Source organism: Hypomesus transpacificus, chromosome 23, assembly GCF_021917145.1.
Source record: "Hypomesus transpacificus isolate Combined female chromosome 23, fHypTra1, whole genome shotgun sequence".
NCBI lineage: Eukaryota > Metazoa > Chordata > Actinopteri > Osmeriformes > Osmeridae > Hypomesus > Hypomesus transpacificus.
In genome coordinates, this window is record NC_061082.1 from 20,121,989 (window position 1) to 20,137,450 (window position 15,462).

At 42.1% G+C, this 15,462-nt stretch overlaps 2 protein-coding genes across 2 annotated transcripts in view; both read right to left on the reverse strand.

Annotated features, from left to right (window-relative positions):
* slc4a10b (solute carrier family 4 member 10b) overlaps positions 1-5,817 on the reverse strand; it is a 37,420-nt gene extending 31,603 nt beyond the window's left edge. Inside the window, 1 exon segment of the mRNA XM_047046019.1 lies at positions 5,764-5,817. Coding sequence (XP_046901975.1) covers positions 5,764-5,811 — 48 coding nt within the window. The 5' untranslated portion in view covers positions 5,812-5,817.
* Positions 5,818-9,497: 3,680 nt separating this feature from the next.
* Positions 9,498-13,453, reverse strand: tbr1b (T-box brain transcription factor 1b). Its single transcript, XM_047046053.1, has 6 exons — positions 12,455-13,453; positions 12,011-12,165; positions 11,652-11,773; positions 11,120-11,278; positions 10,951-11,012; positions 9,498-10,338 (listed from the first exon to the last, which is right to left on the reverse strand). The coding sequence occupies exons 1-6, from the start codon at positions 13,144-13,146 to the stop codon at positions 9,498-9,500; spliced, it is 2,031 nt and encodes a 676-aa protein (XP_046902009.1). The 5' UTR covers positions 13,147-13,453.
* Between the last annotated feature and the right edge of the window lie 2,009 nt (positions 13,454-15,462).

Here is a 15,462-nt window from a genome sequence, read left to right on the forward strand (position 1 = left end):
TTCCTGGTCTGGCCTCCTCATCAACAGTCATCATTTACCACAACTGTGGAAGCATGCAGTAGCAGTCATATTATTGAGCTTCACAGACTGGGCACACCTGTAAACTCTCTGGAAATCTGTAACCAGCGGTTTGATATAGCCTTGATTTGACTACGTAGTATCTTATTATTGTACCAGTTCCTACTTCAGCCACAGCACACCACTCAATTCAGATTACAAATACTTGATTTGTACTGAGACTGTATTGTACATAACAGAGAAGAGTCAGCCAGCCAGCCAGCCAGCCAATTAGTCAGCCAGTCAGTCAGCCAGTCAGTCGGCCAGCTAGTCAATTAGAACATCAGGGCCGTTACTACTGTTACTACTGGAGGGTAGCGTGAACCTCACCATCATCTACTGTTACTACTGGAAGGCAGAGTGAACCTCACCATCATCTACTGTTACTACTGTTACTACTGGAGGGCAGTGTGAAACTCACCATCATCTACTGTTACTACTGTTACTACTGGAAGGCAGAGTGAACCTCACCATCATCTACTGTTACTACTGTTACTACTGGAGGGCAGTGTGAAACTCACCATCATCTACTGTTACTACTGTTACTACTGGAAGGCAGAGTGAACCTCACCATCATCTACTGTTACTACTGGAAGGTAGAGTGAACCTCACCATCATCTACTGTTACTACTGGAGGGCAGAGTGAACCTCACCATCATCTACTGTTACTACTGGAGAGCACAGTGAACCTCACCATCATCTACTGTTACTACTGGAGGGCAGAGTGAACCTCACCATCATCTACTGTTACTACTGGAGAGCAGAGTGAACCTCACCATCATCTACTGTTACTACTGTTACTACTGAGGGCAGAGTGAACCTCACCATCATCTACTGTTACTACTGTTACTACTGGAGGGCAGAGTGAACCTCACCATCATCTACTGTTACTACTGGAGGCCAGAGTGAACCTCACCATCATCTACTTTTACTACTGGAGGGCAGAGTGAACCTCACCATCATCTACTGTTACTACTGTTACTACTGGAGGGCAGAGTGAACCTCACCATCATCTACTGTTACTACTGGAGGGCAGAGTGAACCTCACCATCATCTACTGTTACTACTGGAGGGCAGAGTGAACCTCAGCATCATCTACTGTTACTACTGGAGGGCAGAGTGAACCTCACCATCATCTACTGTTACTACTGGAGGACAGAGTGAACCTCAGCATCATCTACTGTTACTACTGGAGAGCAGAGTGAACCTCAGCATCATCTACTGTTACTACTGTTACTACTGGAAGGCAGAGTGAACCTCAGCATCATCTACTGTTACTACTGGAGAGCAGAGTGAACCTCACCATCATCTACTGTTACTACTGGAGGGCAGAGTGAACCTCACCATCATCTACTGTTACTACTGTTACTACTGGAAGGCAAAGTGAACCTCACCATCATCTACTGTTACTACTGGAGGGCAGAGTTAACCTCACCATCATCTACTGTTACTACTGGAGAGCAGAGTGAACCTCAGCATCATCTACTGTTACTACTGGAGGGCAGAGTGAACCTCACCATCATCTACTGTTACTACTGTTACTACTGGAAGGCAGAGTGAACCTCACCATCTTCTACTGTTACTACTGTTACTACTGGAAGGCAGAGTGAACCTCACCATCATCTACTGTTACTACTGGAGGGCAGAGTGAACCTCACCATCATCTACTGTTACTACTGTTACTACTGAGGGCAGAGTGAACCTCAGCATCATCTACTGTTACTACTGGAGGGCAGAGTGAACCTCACCATCATCTACTGTTACTACTGGAGGGCAGAGTGAACCTCACCATCATCTACTGTTACTACTGGAGGGCAGAGTGAACCTCACCATCATCTACTGTTACTACTGGAGGGCAGAGTGAACCTCACCATCATCTACTGTTACTACTGGAGGCCAGAGTGAACCTCACCATCATCTACTGTTACTACTGGAGGGCAGAGTGAACCTCACCATCATCTACTGTTACTACTGGAGGGCAGAGTGAACCTCACCATCATCTACTGTTACTACTGGAGGGCAGAGTGAACCTCACCATCATCTACTGTTACTACTGGAGGGCAGAGTGAACCTCACCATCATCTACTGTTACTACTGGAGGGCAGAGTGAACCTCAGCATCATCTACTGTTACTACTGGAGGGCAGAGTGAACCTCAGCATCATCTACTGTTACTACTGGAGGGCAGAGTGAACCTCACCATCATCTACTGTTACTACTGTTACTACTGGAAGGCAGAGTGAACCTCACCATCTTCTACTGTTACTACTGTTACTACTGGAAGGCAGAGTGAACCTCACCATCATCTACTGTTACTACTGGAGGGCAGAGTGGACCTCACCATCATCTACTGTTACTACTGTTACTACTGAGGGCAGAGTGAACCTCACCATCATCTACTGTTACTACTGGAGGGCAGAGTGAACCTCACCATCATCTACTGTTACTACTGGAGGGCAGAGTGAACCTCACCATCATCTACTGTTACTACTGGAGGGCAGAGTGAACCTCACCATCATCTACTGTTACTACTGGAGGGCAGAGTGAACCTCACCATCATCTACTGTTACTACTGGAGGGCAGAGTGAACCTCACCATCATCTACTGTTACTACTGTTACTACTGGAGGGCAGAGTGAACCTCACCATCATCTACTGTTACTACTGTTACTACTGGAGGGCAGAGTGAACCTCACCATCATCTACTGTTACTACTGGAGGCCAGAGTGAACCTCACCATCATCTACTGTTACTACTGGAGGGCAGAGTGAACCTCAGCATCATCTACTGTTACTACTGGAGGGCAGAGTGAACCTCACCATCATCTACTGTTACTACTGGAGGGCAGAGTGAACCTCAGCATCATCTACTGTTACTACTGGAGGCCAGAGTGAACCTCACCATCCTCTACTGTTACTACTGTTACTACTGGAGGGCAGAGTGAACCTCACCATCATCTACTGTTACTACTGGAGGGCAGAGTGAACCTCACCATCATCTACTGTTACTACTGGAGGGCAGAGTGAACCTCACCATCATCTACTGTTACTACTGGAGAGCAGAGTGAACCTCAGCATCATCTACTGTTACTACTGTTACTACTGGAAGGCAGAGTGAACCTCACCATCATCTACTGTTACTACTGTTACTACTGGAAGGCAGAGTGAACCTCAGCATCATCTACTGTTAATACTGGAGGGCAGAGTGAACCTCAGCATCATCTACTGTTACTACTGGAGGGCAGAGTGAACCTCACCATCATCTACTGTTACTACTGTTACTACTGGAAGGCAGAGTGAACCTCACCATCATCTACTGTTACTACTGGAGGCCAGAGTGAACCTCACCATCATCTACTGTTACTACTGGAGGCCAGAGTGAACCTCACCATCATCTACTGTTACTACTGGAGGGCAGAGTGAACCTTACCATCATCTACTGTTACTACCGGAGGCCAGAGTGAACCTCACCATCATCTACTGTTACTACTGGAGGGCAGAGTGAACCTCACCATCATCTACTGTTACTACTGGAGGGCAGAGTGAACCTCACCATCATCTACTGTTACTACTGTTACTACTGGAAGGCAAAGTGAACCTCACCATCATCTACTGTTACTACTGTTACTACTGGAAGGCAGAGTGAACCTCACCATCATCTACTGTTACTACTGGAGGGCAGAGTGAACCTCACCATCATCTACTGTTACTACTGGAGAGCAGAGTGAACCTCAGCATCATCTACTGTTACTACTGGAGGGCAGAGTGAACCTCAGCATCATCTACTGTTACTACTGGAGGGCAGAGTGAACCTCACCATCATCTACTGTTACTACTGGAGAGCAGAGTGAACCTCAGCATCATCTACTGTTACTACTGGAGGGCAGAGTGAACCTCAGCATCATCTACTGTTACTACTGGAGGGCAGAGTGAACCTCACCATCATCTACTGTTACTACTGGAGGGCAGAGTGAACCTCACCATCATCTACTGTTACTACTGGAGGGCAGAGTGAACCTCACCATCATCTACTGTTACTACTGGAGCGCAGAGTGAACCTCACCATCATCTACTGTTACTACTGGAGAGCAGAGTGAACCTCACCATCATCAATAGACTAGAATACAGTAGACCAGACCAGACTAGACTAGAATACAGTAGACTAGACTAGACTAGAATATGTACATTTGATGGATCCTGTATCTCATGTTTGTGCCTGACTGCCAGTCTTTTCTTTCCCATAAGTTTCCAGTTGAGTCAGCAGATATCTGGATCCTGAGTAACATCTGGATCCTCAGTAACATCTGGATCCTCAGTAACATCTGGATCCTCAGTAACATAAGAGTGACCATGGTCAAATTGTCTTCGAAATAAAATACTTTTCTTAATGTAACGCAAAAGTAACTTAACGCCTTACTCTCTACAGCAAGTAACTAAGTAACGTAACTAGTTACTTCACGGGAAATGTAACTGTAATTAATTACTTTAAAAAGTAACGTTACCCAACTCTGATCCTCTGTAACATCTGTCCTCAGACCCTCTAGTGTCTGGGTTACACATTCAAACAGGTGTTTTGGGATTTGCTAATCTACTGTCCTTTCATCCAAGTACAGGACCTCTGACATTTGCATCCCTCCATGAATAGTACAGTACTGTCCAATATAATCTACTGACTACTTTCCTCATTAATCTATGACCATGGAACCAACTCTAAATCCATAGGCAACCAGGGCATCTGCCACCGCAGAAACACTTTGACTAATTAAAGTTGGATTGTAATTTATTCCGTTCCTACCTAGTATGCTAAAGTATGCTAAAAATAAATATTTAAAAAGGTTTGGGGTCTGCATTCATTCAAATGTATGGCACAAAAAATCTAAACATTGTAACAACAAAAAAATACCCTAATTATCATGGGAATTACAGTGGGTTCACCCTAAATCTTACTTTGCTTCCTGTGTTTCTTCTAATCAAGACTTTAGTCAAGCACACAATGTATGATAAGGTTCAAATATAACGAATATGTAACCATGTTACGTTAGTCGTAAATGCACAACACATCAACCCAAATGTACCTCTGCTTTGGGCAGAGCGCTTGGTATTGGCTACATAAAAAGCAGGGCTCTCAAGTTTTATCCAAAGTTTGGCTGAGATTACCATACCTGTCAAAGAGGGGGTTTGGGTTGCTGATGATGTTTTCTGATTGGCTTAACTCTGTACAACTACCATTTCGGCAGACATCTTCCCCTCAGTATGCCTGCGTCTCGACCATTAATTGTATAGGCAAGTTTTACCTTACTTTTCAGCGTGAGAAATTGTTGAAATTCGTGAGAAATACAAGGTGCGTGACAGCGTGAGAAATTACTGAAATGCGTGAGTCTCACGGCGAACGCGTGAGACTTGAGAGCCCTGTAAATTATTCGTTATTTAAATAATTGCATAAGCTGCTGCAGGTGTGTTATCTGTGGCACTGTTTAACCGAATGCTTCGCGTAGCGTAGTTTACAGATTATTTGTATCAGTGATATATTCAAAGATGCATGTTTTGATTTTAATGGTTTTGGCAGAACACGCGTAAGCATTCCTTGACGATTTCAGTTCTCACGATCAACTTGATACAGATGCTGGTTTCGTGGAAGTGCGCCACGAAGAAGCCAGGTTTTTCTGAAGTCTGAATCTGTGTCGTGGAATAGGGGGAGCGGAGCCTTACCGTTCGCAGCAAAGGCTCCATCTGAGCACCTTCATCAGTGATATCCATCTTCCGTAACTTGAATAGTAAAGCCCAGTGTAAAAAAAAACGGAGGTGAACAACTGTCCGGTTATTATTCCAAGTAGCCTAAGTCTCGATAGTACCCTACAGTTAGAGAAACTAAGAGCTGACATGTAGTGGTCACATGCTTAGCAGGCTAGCCGGTGTGGAAGCAATGCTAGATATCATTATTCCTCTTACGGGCGCAGCTTGACTGTTCATCCTCACAAAATATGAGCATCCCAATTGCTGATCGTGACGCGGCAGAAGCAAATTGCCGCATTGGGGGAGGCCATATTCTACTGTCAGATTATGTCTTTATTTGAATCGTGATATTATCCTAGCTGCTGTTTTATTACAATCCAGTAAGATATGGAAATGTAGCCGAATTAACCTTTTAGATAACAGGCTATATAATATGCTCCTCATGATTTCAGAATATTTTAAGATGTAAGATCACTCTTATTTAATAGCTCCCCTTAGTAAAGACACAATCTTAAATTTAGGACCCACACCTGTTGCCAAGCCATGCAGTCTATACAACCAGCCAAACCCCACCTTCACATTCGTTCGTGGGACGTCACTTACTCCAACCTAGCATTCTTTCTCCCAAACATCAGGAGAAAGATATCTGACATGTTAGACCATGGGACGTTAGAATCTGTTAGAATCTGGGCGGGGTAAACAGATTCTGATTCTCAAGGTGACTCAATGTAGAGACCTAAGGACTTCACTTGTTAACAGCCTTCATATGGTGAACACCTTCAACGGGAATGTCCGATTGGTTGAGCTTGTGTCTCAGTGCTGATGTATTGTGAACCCGTGCTTAATTAACAACGTCTCCTTATTCTGGGTACACACTAAAATATTTGTTTAATCTTTTAAGATTATTTAGTGGTGTGTACCCAGCATTGGAGCCATTGTCCCTGGCTCTAAATATTTATAATAGGTCATGATGCCTTTATAGTGTCAAATGTTTTTTTAACACTTTTTTTACAATACTGCAGAGTGGAGTCATGCATGTGAACTAGACTTCCTGAGGATATCGGACAGGCGTGTGCTTGCTCTGGCTCATTGTCTGTGCTGCCCTCTGCTGTACAATACAAGGGCTCCCAGTGGACCTGCAACACGCATGTACAGAGGGCCTACCTACACCATACGCGAATGGCAATTAACAAAGAAATGCTTAAATTAATTTAATGAATTCATTATAAAAATATTTCACTGTCACAATATTACGCTTGAGTGCAATCCCATTATTTATAAAGCTAATAACCTGAGGCAAAACGATTTCAACATTAGTGAATCGCTATATAGTCTACCGGTAATCGATATGTAGAACAGTAAAGGGACAATGGCTTATGTTAATTACAATTTAAGCCTCAATCGCTGACTTTACGATAACCTTGTAAAAAGAATAGCTTACATTTTGTTTTATTGAAATCATTTGTCATTTAGATTAGAGTCATTAGATCCTGACAAAAAAAAACTGTTGTGATTGTTTTGAAGCTCATGATCGCAACCTGCTTCCTGATTATGCACGAGATACCTTTCACTCTGACGTTTAATCACATGGTAGTTTAGACTCGTGACTTAAGAAAGGAAGAATACGTTTGTACATGACCGACCAAGTTACATTTATATAATTGTTGTTGTTGCCTTGTCCGTGCTCAAATGCACAACCTTAGTCTATAGGCTGTACAACTCTACTGTTGACAACATCTTAAATCAGGGGCTCCATGGAAACGCAGGTAAGAAATAATGATGGATCGTTATTTTGATTGTAGCAGTGGCGGTTCTGGACTAATTTTAGGGGGGGGGGGGGGCAGTGATTAATCCGAGGGGCACATGAAAAAAACAGAAACAATAGATATTTAAACATTAAATACTTAAATTTTGCTTTACATTAAAATCATAAAATCATACAAAATGCTCTGGCTCTCCCTCAGCTGCTCAACTCTCTCAATACCTTGATATGTTTCTCTAACTTTTTTATTTAGAGGGGCAAAAAAGGCTGCAATGTCCCTTCCTCAGTTCATGCGCTGTATGGTGAATTAGGCCTTCTGACAACTGGCTCAACCATTGTGCATATAATGACTTCTGTTATGAACTAAATCTTTAGATGTTTGTGGCGTTACTGGTAAGACAATTTAACAGAGAACCATATATTACATTTTGATCCACATAACATAAGCAATTTCGGAAAAAGCAGACTAATGAAGGCACATATTTATGTGCATGAGTGTAGGCTACACAGCATTGGCAAATTGACTAGAATAGATGTGGAGGTTTAACAAGTACTTCAGAGATGACAGAGAATTTCAATTGAGATCTGAGAAATATAGGTACCAAAACCACTGAGAACAACTGTCATCCCCAGCTGCACCACGGGCACTGCACTATCCATAATTACAAAAATCTGTCACCGACATCATCGCCGGCACTGAACCCTGTTTTAATTCCAGGAATCTGTGTGTGCCACCCATTTTATCACAGGCACAATGCACTATCTAGTTCAAGTACTCTATTTTGTTATGTTCACTGACATCTTAATCACCAACTGCATCACGGGCACTGTGTACTAGGTGTACTAAACAAGCAACATCGTAATGGGATCAGAAGTTTAGCCTGTTTAGTTCTGGTCCCGTCTCACTCTCAATATTATGCGTTCCCTGTTGCCGCATAAAATGGCCGTTTGCCCAATAATATTGCATTTTGCTGTATCCAATAAAGGTTAGCCTACAACTTCTGTTACCGCATGAACAACCATGGCATCTATTGGTCTTTGGAAGTGAGTAATTCATGCATGCAGTCTGGCACCACGTGACACCGTTAAGGTTTAAAGTTGTGACCTTTGGATATGCGCATAAGGATAGCATATGGCTAAGTAAATGTGTGAGCAAAAGTAATGATATTTTCTACAAAGTTCTATTTAATGGCAATATACTACTTTTAAAATACATATTGCATGCCAATATTTACGTTGTTCTGTTATATTTATTGCATTAAAGCACGTTACAGCGAATACAGAAGCTTTTCACAAACAACAAAAAATCTATGAAAATAACAGGTCCGAGACTTAAAAATGAAACATTTTCCCCTCACAGTAGACCTAGAAATGCGTACATTATCAACATTAATAACAATTTACCCACAACAAATGAATTTGATTCACTCTAAATATGGTTAGGTCCGCATTTGTCTAACATTGGACAGTGATAGACAAAATGGGCATTGGGTAGACTTCAGAAATGATTACAGCCTACCTAGCTCTCGCTGCTATAACAGCAAATTAAGCCCTATGCTACACAACATTAGATATTATTTAAATAGTTCAAACTAACACTTTGTATGCCATCACACTGTACGTTATTTGCATTTTAAACACAACCAAATAATATTTTTTTGTAAATATCAAAATCGAATCCAATAGTTTACATTCAGTCACTAAATCACCAAATAGTTAAATATTAGGCCCTATATACATTATTTTCATAATTACAATGACTGTTGACTGGAAGCTTCGGAATGGCTGAACAAATTATTGTCTCAGATGTCAAACCTTCTGTCCCTTAACACGGTGTAACATTTAGTCGCCTCCAAATCTTTTGTCAACTTTGAGATATGTGCAACAGACAGATAGGATAGATAGATAGATAGATAGATGTAAACACAAGGTCACGCAATGTGATTTTTTAACTATGTGGATAGAAACTATAGTAACCAATGTCCTTGGCACAATTTTTCTCACACTCTCTTGGTGCCAACATCTCGGATTTTAACGGGGACACTGTCTCCGAAACTGGTGTGGCAGACGGAGAAATTCTTCTCCGTTTTGCTTGCTCGAAGATTCCAGAATCACTGGAATCAATTGACTTTATTGAAGACGGCGTCTCTATCCAGCTGGATTCGGACAAGTCTTTTGGTTTTGCCTCGTCTGACGCCCCTATTGGAGACCGCTCTGTGGGAATGGCGTCTCCCTCCTCGGCCAAGTAACTGGACGGGCCCATTCTGCCGGTAACAGTATTCGTGGGCCAGCATGAGAGAACGGAGCTCGACTTGCTACAGTACTGTGGTGGCGTACGGGCGCCCCAGCCTGACGGGTCGGCGTAATACCCGAGCGGTCTGTTGGAGCAACCTGCCGTGGAGAGGGGAAGAGCCTTCACTCCAGCCGCTGCGTAGGACAGCAAGGTGGCCGCGTTGCCGGCAAAATCTGCAGCAGCGGCAGCATCGTATGCCGAGGCGGCAAAGTCCAGTCGGTTGTTGGCAGGGGTGACAAACCAACGCTGTGGGGAAGCAACTGTGGGCTCTTCGGTTTGTTGCGGGGATAGCAAGCTGTTACTAAGTGGGACGCTGCGGTCCGTGCCAGGACCAGTCCCTACGCCAGGGTGAAAGCGAGATTTGGCATAAGTGCTGACAAATTGGTCCTGCAGGAAGGAACCAGTCATGGCATATCTCGCACCAGGCACGATCTGTGAGCGAGGCGAGTCACCCGGTGATGGCGTTAGGCGGTCAATGTCGCAACCTGTGTAGACACTGAAAAGATGAGAGAAAACAGACAAACAATTTATAAAAGAGAATATTTGACAAACAGCCAAGCAAACTGGATTTATTAACAATTATGCGTAAAACAAAAATCGAAAGGTCTATCGGAAATATCTACAAAGGCTTACAGCTATATTAGGACACATTTCATCCACGTCGCCTTGATATCTTGTTAGCAGAACTATAATAGTATCAGAATTATCTGTCGGAATATCATTGTTAAATTAACTCAATACTCCTTTAGGAAAGACTGATAATTTTCTATCGTTAAATAACCGAGGAATTAGTTTATGAAAGACCGCGCACAGTTGACTACATTTTCCGGAACTAACTTTAATGCATATATTTCTTTCAAAATATCAAATGGAATGTGTTGTTAATCATCAATTGGTTAAATTGTTTTTAGAGATGTAAACATTTAACTTTATGTTGCATTGATGTCCTTAAAAGTGCAGCAACAGGCTATTTGTCATGTCGGATTAATTATTCAAACTCCTCCTGACGCTGATAGATGCTTGATTTTAGACAGACAATATGTTTAGTGCTCAAAATGTGAATTCTGCTTACAACACAATTGAGCGGAAAATAAGAACATAGTTTTACGTGTCATAGTTGTCCCGAAATCCTTTGGCAAATGGATTGTGGTCGATCTTTAACTGTGTAATCTGCAAAATCACATACATTGATCCATGAGAGATATCATACATTATCAGAGTCAGTTTAAGCACATCACCTGGATGTTCAATTTCAGCACAAGAAACCTTTAACTTACATCGGTATTCTGGTAAGCCGTGACTGCGATAAACTGTGTTTCTGGGAAGGTAAAAGTCTGTACTCTTCCAGGTTGGCTGGAGTCCTCAGTTCCATCTTCGTTAACTTCCACCACGTGGAGTCTGGGCTGGTACTTGTGAAGAGACTGAAGAACCACCATCTGGAGATGTAAAAAATAAGAGGAACATGTTATAAATAACAGCCACTCTGAAGATGTAATACTAATTGTATCTAATACATCCTAATATTTCGCAGTGCAAATAATTGAAACTGAGAAGAACGACGATATTCGTTTGAGTTGTCCATAAAATAAAATGGTGCAATAATTATTCATGGAGAATGAACCACCGGGAAAATGTGTTCAAATGAATAACAGGATAAATTATCTATGCGTAAAAAGGTGTGTTCACCCGCCATGTTTCAGTGATTGAGGGTATTTTCCCATGAGGTTGTCACTATAATAGCATGCATGATATAACATTTAGTTAAACCACAAAAGATCATGTTAGTATGTAGTCCATGTGAATGCTGACCTGGCCCGTGTTGTTGGAGGCTCCCTTATTGTTTGTTAACTTCAGTTTTCCAAAAGAAATTTCTTGGCGCATCCAGTGCGCTCCGGTGTTCGGTGAGTCAGGGTGCATGTAAACTCTGTTTCCTGAAGATAAATATAACAAAAGACAACATTGAAGTAATTTCTAATCTTTAAAAATATACCCTTTTTATATTTATAAAAAAATACTATACGTTCGGAATGTTTTCGGCTATGTTTGTTTTTTTCATTGTGCGTATCCGAACGAACATGTGATCGGTTTGACAACAAATCCACGTTTGCGAAGGTATTTCTAGATCATAATCCTTTACAGAGTTATATGGGCTTTTAGAAAGATAATACCTGTCACATTTGTGTCAGCCTTTCCACATGGTACCCATTTTCCGCCTTGAAATCGCCAGTGATTAGGGTCAGCAAGGATAACGTCCACAAATATGTTGTAGTGCGCCGTAGGATCGAGACCAGAAATGTTGAAACTTAGAAAAGGAAACATTCGTCTGCGGGTAATAATAAATAAAGCACATCGTTCAGCGTTCACAGAAGGCGTCAGTTCGTGCAAGCAGTAAATGGCATGCGTGTAGCAAACCTTATGACGTCTGGAATGCACCAGTAATGACTTATATGATTTAAAACTATTAATATGGAATTAACAAAAACTTCAACAACAAAAAACTCACACGCAACATTGAGATATAGGTCATGAATAAATGTCCACCACACCGTAGCAACACCAACACTTGTAATTAAGATAAACACTGATATGACAGCGAAGCTGTGGATACCCACCGTCCTTGTTTTGTGATTATCATCTCTGTCTGATGTCTGTGGAACTTCAGCCATAGGGCTCTGTTGCAAAGATACACCTGGGCTTTCCCAGGTACGAGCCCAGCTTGCGCCGAAGAAAACTGGTAGAACGCCGCTCCTTGGTATGTGTGTCCATACTGTTGCGCGTAAGGGTAGCCCGCGGTGGGATAGCCTTGTGCAGAGCTGTTGGTCAGTAGACTGTTGTACGCTCCATTGGTTATGACCGGGTGGTGGGCCATGTAACGACTCGGGCTTCCAATCGAAAAAGCCGGGTGCGCAGGTCCATGTTGACTCGGATAAGGGAACATAGCACTTGGAGTTGCTGAGACGGACTGGGGTTGGCTAGATTGAGAAAGGATATACCTTTCTCCTGCAGATCCATCGAAATTATGACGAATTTCAGAGACTCCGTGAAGATTATGAGAGAGTTTGCCTCTCTGGACGTCCCCTGGTGCGTCCTTGGAGTGGGGAAAATTGTCTGCCTCTGACTGATTCGTCATCCCCCTGGAGTTTTTTTTCAGAGGTGAACTTCTCTCCAGGTTGTCACTTGCAGATATAATAGGATGGTCCTGCAATGAGAGCTCAGATCCAACGGAGTTCGAGTAGCCACTACCCACATTCATAAATTTCTTCGAGAGCACACTAGATGGTGAGATGCAATTCTCGAGCTGCATAGCTCAATGGTAAACGTGCTATAAGCCCAATTTATATCAAACCACAGTCTTTTACCCACGCCTAGCTAATCCAACAGGATGAAAAACGCCTTCCTATGGTTTGAGGGTACTTGAGTACGGCAGCAAATTAGCCAATTGACACCATCCTGCAATCAGGGAGGATTCGCTTTTCATCACTCTTTCTGCGATGCTAATGAAACAAGAATTGCCATTGGTTAACTCCAGACGATAATTTAATTAGACAGTTCTTAATTAGGAGAATGTGAGGGACTGTGCGCAGACCTGATTCGCTTGTATAGACAATCAAGACATATCATGTCATTATCTAAACAAAGTTAAGATTTTATGCGATAGCTGCCCGTTTTTTACTGTTTCTTTTCTGTTGACGCTACACCAAGAGGCTTTCCTTGCAGGTTTCACAAACAACGTCCATGAGGGGACTGGACACGACCAGACTCTCGTGGCAACATTTCTGTCCCCGCAGTGAATTTCCTCAATATTAAGGAGAGCATGCGTTGTTTACCTATTAATGGGGTATGAGTGGCAAAGTATGTTTACCGGAGAATTGAAAATATATTATTAAAACACCAAAAATGACAGGCAATGACGGGCAGTGCATCTGATGCTTTAAAATGTTTGTGATATAGCGTGAAATCATGGCAGTTCTCTGAAGATGTGTTTATGAGTCCCTAGGTATGTAAATATTTCATCACAGTACGTCCAAAGTTCAGAATCAAGGCATTGGTAGCCTAAATGCACTGGTAAATATAGCAGCCCATACAACTTAAAAAATACAATAATACAAATTCAACCCTAAACAAAAAATACAGTCGTTAATGCCATTTAATACAGATTTTAATATTTTGCATAGTTTGGCAGGTCATTGTCTATCAGCCATTGAATGTTATGAACCTTTTCGAACAAACAGACTAAATGGTAATTGACATTTTGTATTTAGTTAGCAGATACTTTATACAATGGGTATAGATAACCTATAATATAGGCCTAGAATAATATAATAATATATTTTCATTGGACTTCGTCTAAGTTTAATGGTTTTATCAATGTTCATATGAAATCTATAGAATACTAATAAGCCTTATAAGGATAAGCTCTCTTTCGGAAAAAAAAAAACTATCCAAAACAAGTTTAACGTTCACAGCCTAGAAGTCTTGACCAATTATTTTATCTGGAGGCTATGCATAGCTCGCTTGATCGGGAACAATATGACATCGTCATTTGGCAAAATTTGAGTGTGCCATGAATCTCGTGGGCTGGAGCCAAAACGAACACCGTGTTTTTGCTGTATACTCGGGTGGCAGCAATCCAACTCTGTACTAATGCCAATATCGACAGAAATACAATAGAATGGGTCGGCAAGATTAAGTTTTGTTAAATGAAGATAAGACATCTAAGCACTTTTCTTATAGGATTTACTTATTTCAAAGAAATATGCCTTTTTTATTCAAATACACATGAGTTATATCCAGTTAATGTCCCATTCCCCAAACAGCGCCCTTTTTTATTCTAAAACTGTGCATTATCATAGTAACCTCGTATTTTATTAGAGACTGTAAATTGCTTATTGCGATCTTGAACCCAAGTGAAACAGTTTTCTTCCTCGAGCTTGCCTTTAGCGGCCAGAAAGGAAAAGAAAAGCCATCTCTTTCTTAAAGTGAGCTTAGCGATGCGAATTTGGAACCCATTATTAGTCCCTATTTCAATAAATACTAAAAGTCAGATTATATTTTGCGGCATTATACAACAATTAAGTGTCACAGTTCGAAATAAATATAAAACAAGTAAAAATTTAAGGGTGCAAAAGCTAAACCCCATCTCTGAAACAGGGTTTTACAGCGAGGTGAAATGGTGAGCGGTGTAATGATAAGCTCTGCATCTGTGAGGCTAACAAGAGAGGTCATTACAGGAGGGCAATAGGGTCCAGCAATCTATTCCTGTGAAACTACAAGCACGGGCTTGCCTGTGCCTGGGCTGGTGCGCGGGCCCTGTCCTGCTCATTACAGGATTATGGTTCACTTCCATCACTGATCTTTAATAAGCAAACGGGGTTGGCTTTCTCTCTCTGTCTCTGTCTCTGTCTCTGTCTCTCTCTCTCTCTCTCTCTCTCTCTCTCTCTCTCTCTCTCTCTCTCTCTCTCTCTCTCTCTCTCTCTCTCTCTCGCTCTCTCTCGCTCTCTCTCGCTCTCTCTCCCTCTCTCTCTCTCTCCGGGCCAAACCAATTGTTGAATCAGGCATGCACCCTAGTTTGTCGTTCACGCGCCCCCTCCCCCAGATGTTGTGCGCCTTTGTTGTTTAT